The sequence below is a fragment of the Myotis davidii genome, unplaced genomic scaffold (genome assembly GCF_000327345.1).
Source record: "Myotis davidii unplaced genomic scaffold, ASM32734v1 scaffold208, whole genome shotgun sequence".
NCBI classification, from domain to species: Eukaryota; Metazoa; Chordata; class Mammalia; order Chiroptera; family Vespertilionidae; genus Myotis; species Myotis davidii.
In genome coordinates, this window is record NW_006299706.1 from 1,911,681 (window position 1) to 1,919,835 (window position 8,155).

The 8,155-nt window shown below is 48.1% G+C and overlaps 1 protein-coding gene across 1 annotated transcript in view; it reads right to left on the minus strand.

Moving 5' to 3' along the window:
- Positions 1-8,155, minus strand: part of SMG5 (SMG5 nonsense mediated mRNA decay factor) — a 24,404-nt gene that overhangs the window by 15,822 nt on the left and 427 nt on the right. The window contains exons 2-7 of the mRNA XM_015571686.1: positions 4,970-5,068; positions 4,340-4,463; positions 3,840-3,996; positions 2,069-2,158; positions 683-776; positions 617-639 (exon numbers count right to left, since the gene is read on the minus strand). Coding sequence (XP_015427172.1) covers positions 617-639; positions 683-776; positions 2,069-2,158; positions 3,840-3,996; positions 4,340-4,463; positions 4,970-5,068 — 587 coding nt within the window. The remainder of the gene's footprint in view (positions 1-616; positions 640-682; positions 777-2,068; positions 2,159-3,839; positions 3,997-4,339; positions 4,464-4,969; positions 5,069-8,155) is intronic.

Here is an 8,155-nt window from a genome sequence, read left to right on the forward strand (position 1 = left end):
TTCCTGGGGAGAGAGAAGTCATACAGCCTGTAGCACAATACTCACCCAAAGCTGCAGGCCCAACCAAAGTAAGCACCAGAGAACTCTTGGGGGGAAGAGTTGGGCTTGCAGGTGTCTAGGTGATTAGCAGCTTAATCTTATTTCTCCAGGGGGTTATTGATTATAGACTCACTTCCTATTAGCCTATTCCTGCCTGGGCGGCCAAGGATTTTAGCACTGATGGGTCCCATTCCTCCAGCAGTAGCTGTCACTCTTCCAAGGTTGACAGAACTCCATGGAGCCTTCTCCCCTACCCCACTCAGTTTCTCACCTCTGATATCTCTTTCCTCTAATCCCCATCTCTCCCTGTGATGGAGCCTAATCCCTTCTCTTATTTTGTCTCCTGTGGGGGCAGATGAAGTACAGTCTCCGCTTTCTACAGACTTCAGGGACAGGAAAGCCCTCTTCTCTCCTCTTCCTCTTCTGCCTCCCTCCTTCTTAGTTCAAGACTTTCCCATTTCTCTTCCTCTTCCACCATCTTCTGAGTGTGCAGTACAAGGGGGAGAATGCACAACCAAGGTGAAGTACAAGAGAACTGAGTGAGGAAAGGACCCAGGGGACAGTGAGTATGGCCTACCTGCCATCTCAACATTGTCTCCTCTTGGGAAATGGTGCTGGCTGGGAGGCCCAAGCAAGAGCTCACTTACCAATCTGGGGAGCTACTGACAGGGCTTGGTAGTAAAATCTCTCAGCGAGCAGCTCGGTGTCTACGCCAGCTAATTCATTCTGATATCGTGCTGTAGGAGAGGGGGAAGAGAAACACGATGACTCCATATTTCAGAAAAACCTCCCCTCATCTGGGAGTCCATTTTGAGGAGCTGTAATAAGAGCCTGGAAGGAAGACACCTGAGCTAGGAGGCAGGCTCCTCGGATCTCTCTCTCTCTCTCTCTCTAACTTACTGATGAGAGAGAGAGAGAGAGAGAGAGAGAGAGAGAGAGATTGATTTATTGTTCTACCCATTTTATTCACTGGTTGTCTCTTATATGTGCCCTGACTGGAGAGCGAACCCACCTTGGCATTTCAGGATAAGGCTCCAACTGAGCTACGCCACCAGGCTCTCTGCTCAGCCTTTTTTTTTTTTTTTTTTTAATTTATATTAGGGAGGGAGAGAGAAAGATGAGAGAAACATGGATCAGTTGCCTCACATAAGCACCCTGACCGGGAATCAAACCTGCCACCCTTCGGTGCAAGGGACAATGCTCAACCACCTGAGCTACACTGGCCAGGACTCTCTGGCAATCTTAAATGTGCATGACTAAGGGCAAATTATTCAATTTTCTCCTTCTCAATGGTAAGTTCAAAATGTAAAGACAATTTATTTAGTATGTGTAAAGTAAACAGGCTCTTCTTATGTATCTCTTGCCAATGAAGGTAAGCTACAGCATATATAATTAATTGGAAAGACCTATGATAACTTGGTTCTGTAACGCCACTGCTCAGTTCTAGAGGAGACATTACTACTGATCCTTGGTTTGTCCAATGAGAAACAGCTGATTCTCTCTGTGCACCTGCCTCTGAGGGTTCCAGGAGTGGGCTTAGGGCAGGAAGAGAAGCCTCGAGTCAACAAAAGATAATGCAGCCGACAGCCGCACACAGGCTGCCTAATGAGCACCCTTTGTCTATTAGGACTAGAGACCCAGGAGCCATAAGGAGAGTACTTTTCCATTCTGAGAAATATTTGTCAGGCAAGTACGTCCTTCCTGAGGCCTGACTTCAATCCCTCTAAGAGTCCATAGAGATTTTTTTTTAAAAAAGGAGACATGTAAAGCTTCCAGACACACCACTGAAACAGAGTTATCACCCTGACTTTCGCAAAATTCAAAAACATTTTCCTTCTTCCCGTATTCACTGATCCTCTCCAACTAACTCACAGAAGAGCAGTGAAAAGAAGGGAACACTGTAAACAGATGAAAAGGAAAAAGTTATCAGGCCCAAACTATTTCTGCTCTTAGAGCAAGCATGTCAACCTGAAGCAGCTTGAGCCTGTCCTGAGCCTAAACAGAGAAAATGAAAGGTGCATCTTCTTACACAAATCGCCCAGGTACACTAGACATCGGTGGCATGCCATCTGTGCCCAGTCCATCTCCTTCCCTGAAGCAGACACTGGCTTCTTGCATCCTGAGAGAGAAAGGAGAGAAATTATGAGCCCACCCCTCTTCCTCTACCTATGGGGCGTACCTTTCCTAGGTGGGGAAAGGAACAAGAATCCAGGGTTAGTCTTGGAACATTGTCTCACAGGACGGAGAAGACACTCATCCAGGACATAGGCAGAGACACGGGTTTGCAGGGAGGACTCATTCACAGGACAAGAAGAAATGGAAGAGAAGGGCTAGGGTCCTCAATTTAGGATAGCTCCCTGGGGGAAGGTCACGTGAAAGGTCATCATAGGAAGGCTTCTTTCAAAAGGAAGAAGAGGTGAGGATCAAGTGTCAGGACAGCTGTGGGTGCCCTGGTGGAAGATCCCCACATAAAGGCAAAAGTTTGGGTAAAGAAGGGAAACTTGCCCAAGAGGAAAGGAATGCGATGAGACCAAGGTAAACGCTCCTGGCTTCCGCCTGGGAGAGGAGCCCACAGAGGACATGGCAGCAGATGGCAGTCTACCCCTGAAGGAGACAAGGTGCTGGCCTTGCCTGAGGATGGTGGTGGCCGGCTCTCACCGCCTTGTAACCTCAGTTCAGAAAGCCTAACTTGTTGAGAGGCAGTTTCTCCTGTGCTGGGCATTGGTCTAAGTGTCTTACAATATGAATTTAGCTGAGCTCACAGTGGCCCCATGCGGTGGTAGCTGAGGAAATGAGTCACACGGTGGGTAAGTGGCAGAGCCAAGATTCAAAGGGCAGGCTGGCTCCAGAGCATCCTCTTGTCTACCACCTGCAACCACTCTCCTGGGTGTGCAGCTCCCCATTCTGAAAAGCTCTTCCTAACGTTTTCTACAGAGACACCTCTGAGTCAGCTGAATGGGGAAAACATCAATAAAAAGAAAAACTAAAGTGGATTGGGGAACCAACTTTTTGAAGTAAGGGTTCATCTTTTTTAGGCTATGAACCCTCTAGCCATCTTGTTTAAAACCTATGCATGCTGTCTCAGAGGAATGTTGCTTTGTTTTTAAACGATGGTTTTAAATGCACAGAATACAGTGCTATGCTGTGCTTCTGACCAGAAAATGCTTCCGTGTGGTAGCACACACACAACCTTCACCTCTGACACAGCATGTCTATGACCTGGTGAGGGCAGGGGCATAGGGCTGGGGAGAGAAGGGAGTATAAAGAACAAAGGGAGTCAGAGAAAGAGGGAAGGAGCACTAAGGGTGGCCAAATTGAAGAGAAAATTACCAACTAGAAAAGAAGGTATAAACTACAGCGGCCAGTGCCTGAGATGGCTGCAAAGAGATCTGCATTATGTTGAAAGAATGTCCACAATACCCCCAACATTTCTAAAATGTTCAATACTTTCAAATACTGGCAAACAATCTCTGAAGTTCAAAGAAAGAGTGCCAGCCAAATTCAACGGGGAGAAGAAAGCAAATTCTATTAATACCATCTTCCAGTGCCAGGCCTACTCTAGATCATTCCATCCGTCCTCCTCCTCACTCCGCATCAGCCCACAATCCCAGACCAACAGAGGTCTCTGTCTTTCTTACATCTTCACCCTAACCCATATGCTTGCTTGGATAAATTCAAACTTCATGAACCATTTGTAGGTCTTGGCTGGGTCACAGGTGACAGGAACCCTGAGGGATAAGACAGAGATAGAAGCCTATGAACTTGTTCCTCAAGTCCGTCCACCTTCAGACTTCACTAACCTATGAGGGGGTCGGTGACATGGGTCCAGTCGATGCAGCACTGCAGTTCAAGCTGGTAGTGGGACTGGATATAGAGAAGAAGATGCTGGTAGAAGCCAATGCCAGCCACCAGGTGTGTCCTGTAGGCACATTCCAAGGTGCTCCGGCTGTGGATATGCTAGAGAGTTGGAAAGGGAGGGGGGTGGCTAAGCAACAAGATCCGAGTACTGCTCCCCCCTCCATACGCTTTTCATCTCACTGAGGAAATAAACCTCTCTTCTTGGCTCTGGAACTTTATCCACACCTCCTCTCAATCACAAATTACCCCACACCCTCAGGTCTGGGATCAGGCTCCCTCCTTCCCCTCCTAATCCTATCTAACGCCCTTCCTCCTTTCTGACACCTCTTCCTTGGCTCCCCCATCTCCAACCATGCTCCGGCCCACATTCCTAGCTGTCTCTTCCTTCCTTAGCTTCTCCTCTTTAGACACATCTCTTCCCAAGACCTAGATCTCCTCTTACCTTTTTGTTAGTCTTGATAAGCTGGATAACTTCATAGTATACCTTTCTCCATAGCAGCTCCTCAGCCTTCCTCCCATAGTCCACTGGGTGCAGGAACATAAGCTTCACGCAGAGCTCACGCAGCCTGGAGGGTGCAGAGGAGCATGAGAGAGACTGCCCACTCCTTAGTGAGGGACACAAGAACCGAGGGCAAGGAAGCATTTGTCAACACCCTACCCACAAACCTCTGGGCCCCCCAATCGACACCCAGGCTCAGTCAGTATGACCCAGGACAAGAGTAATGCTAGAAGGCAGTAGGAACCCCAAAAGACACATGGGAGCAGTAAGAATTTGAATAAACTTCATTTTCTTCCCCTGCACACTTCTCTCCTTTCTTCCCTGCCTATTTGTCCCCCCGTTTTCCTTTCACTGTGCAGTATGGTATGGCCATTTCCCCCAACTCAAATGCCACCTCTGGCGCCAGTCTATTAGATGCAGAAGCTGAAAACAGAGTGAGGATCCCCGTCTCCTCTCTCAGGAGGGCCAGAGCCTTCACAGCCCATTGCTGTGCCATGGGGACAGAGGTAAGAACATGTGTCTGTGTGACAGGGTTTTAGACGAAGAGAGAGAGAGAACCTCTCTCCAGCTTACTTGTTCCTCAGGCTAATGTTCTCTGGTTTGAACACTTCTTGATAAGCGGTTTTGTTGCAAAGGATGAGGTCCAGTCGATGCACAGCCTCCACGACAGCCCTGCAAGGGAATACAGGCAAACGGCCCTCAGCCATGTGTATGGTCCCCCTAGGATGCTAGGGCACTGACCCTAAAGGACAAGCTAAAGAATTAGGGGGCAGAAATGAGAATGTTGCAGGTTGCGCTCGGCACAAAACAAAATGAAGTCTCCATCTAGATAGAGCTGCACCCCCGGGGGACAGCTGGCAATGACAGAGACATTTCTGATGGTCACAACTGGGGGTATGGAGATGAGCTGCCACTATCATTTAGTGGGTGTTGCTAGACACCTCATAATATACAGGACAGTCCACCATAATAACTATCCCGCCCAAATGTCAAGTGTCAAGGAAGAGAAATCCTGTGATAGGGAAGGTAGACTCTTCCAATGGAAAGAGCACAGCTTGTGATCCCAGGCAGAAAATACAGGGTTTGAACCCTGGCTGTGCCTTCCTAACTCTGTAACTTTGGGCGGCAAACTACCTGACCTCTTTAAGCCTTAGTTACCACATCCATAAAAATAGAGAAAATAACAGCAGCTACCTAGAGTACTATTGTGAGAATTAAATAAAATAACTTATATACAACACTGGTACATGGTGGGCACCCAATAAATAATGGTGGAATTAATAAATTCTTATTATGCAAGGGCTTACTATCTCTGACAGAAAGGAAAGGCATTCCTAGTATAAAATTCTGCCTTGGAATAGTGGGGTATGGGCAAGTTGGGTGGGGGTTCCTGAGCTGCCTTATCTTAAGGTCTCCTGGATTCTGCTGAAGGAATTGTTTAATACAGAGTCTAGGTTATGGAACCAGACTGCCTGGGTTCAAATCCTGGTTCTAATTGTTACCAGCTATGTGGTCTTGGGGAAAATACCTAACTTTCTTATGTCTCAGTTCTCCCATCTATAAATTGGGAATAACATGATCACCTATTTTGTGAAGATTAAATTAGTTAATGTAAGAAGCACTCGTAACAGTGCGTCACACATAGTTAAGTGTTCAGTAAGGAGAAGTCCCCACCCTTCTTGCTGTGAGGCTGAGGAGACCCCGGGCACTAACAGAAAGGCCAAGGAAGCGCGCTGGATGGCGAGGCGTCATCTCTGGATGAGTTAAACCCAGAGGATGACCGGCAGCAGCTGTAAGAACAAATGAATCAGGCATAGCTCTGGACACAAAAAACCAAAACCAAAGAGTGATGATGCCTAAAACAATACAAAATTGTTTCCGAAAACTAAAACGTGTGCTCCTGGGTGGAGGAAGGGGGCCACAGCAGGTGAGCACCTGTGGTGGCTCAGGTGGTACAGCACTGAAAGCTGCCCTTGCCAGGGCACAGTGAGCACCAGAAGCCTGATGAGCGGGTGGGATGGTAGTCAAGGCCTTCGCCCAGGCAACCTTGAGAGCTGAGCATTTCTCCAAACACCTTCCGGGCACCGAGAGGTGGGAGCCAAGCCCTTCAGCAGCCTGGCCCTGGATGCCAGGGCAGCATCGTGCAGCCGTCAGTGACTTGCTCTATACCAGCTTAGCCCTCAGGGCAGGGGTAGATGTAAGGAGTGCGTGCACGTGTGTGTATTTTTATGGGCAGGCTCCAGAGCTCTCCGTAGATTCTCAATCAAAAAAAATGCTAACAACCACTACTCTAAGTTCTAACTGCAAATTCTTTTTTTTTTTTTTAAATATATTTATTGATTTTTTACAGAGAGGAAGGGAGAGAGAGAGAGAGTCAGAAACATCGATGAGAGAGAAACATCGATCAGCTGCCTCCTGCACATCCCCCACCGGGGATGTGCCCGCAACCCAGGCACATGCCCCTGACCGGAATCGAACCTGGGACCTTTCAGTCCGCAGGCCGACGCTCTATCCACCGAGCCAAACCGGTCTCGGCCTAACTGCAAATTCTTAAACCTGAGAGGACTCAGGATTTTCTTCTCCATTCCCCATCAGACCATAAATTCCTCCACAAAAACTGTCCTGTGCCTCATTCTCTACTATAATCCCAGGCCAAGCACAGTGTTAAAAAATAAAAAAAGTTTTTTTTAAAAAGCCGAAACCGGTTTGGCTCAGTGGATAGAGCGTCGGCCTGTGGACTGAAAGGTCCCAGGTTTGATTCCGGTCAAGGGCATGTACCTGGGTTGCGGGCACATCCCCAGTAGGAGATGTGCAGGAGGTGGCTGATCGATGTCTCTCTCTCATCGATGTTTCTAACTCTCTATCTCTCTCCCTTCCTCTCTGTAAAAAACCAATAAAATATATTTTAAAAAAAATAAAAATAAATATTTTTTAGAAGTTAATTGGCCTAATTAATTAATTGGTGCTTATATCCCTTCCAGCATCCCTACTCCAGTTGCCTTTTCTTCTGAAGGGCTTAAAACATTTCAGAATTTCATTTCTGTAAACAGTTACACTATGGGAATGACCCAAATTTACGAAAGCTCAGAGTGAGATAGGCCAATGATACACTTATACTGGGCAGAGAAATCAGATCTCCCCTCTTCCAGTTCCTTCCGCCAATCACCACTGCTGTAATAAAGAGCAAAAACAGAGACCTGCTGCCCCCCAGTTCCACCCATCAGAGCCAACAACACACAGTTACAAGCAGAGAGATACCCAGGTGCACCCATGTGAGCCACACATGCAAGCACATCAGCTTAACTCAGTCAGGTAGTGACTTGAGAAAGAACTCCATCTGAGAATGACAAAAGGATGACCAGAGCCATTACCAAAAGCAGGAGACACGGAAGCCGGCAGCCACTGCCCAGGCTGTCTGACAGGCAGCACTGACAGCACCACAAGGCACACGTGCCCCCCCACCCCCGGCTCCTCGCCCGGATGCTGGGGCGGCAGGGGAGCAGGGGCACTGAGGCATTGGGTCACTTTTCTATTCTGGGAGCAGCCTCTACTCCCCGTCTTCTGATGTATAAAGCCAGGGCGGGCAGTGTGCCTACTCACAGGAGGAAAGGCAACATGCTCTCCACTCTTTGGCTGTCAAGAGGGGGCCAAGGGCTCGGAGGGCAGTCTTCTCAGGCGAACAGTTCCGTTCAGGAGAGCCTGAGCCCAATGAAAGCGGCCCTCCCTACCAGAAAGCAGAGAACTCAACCTGATCTCTAT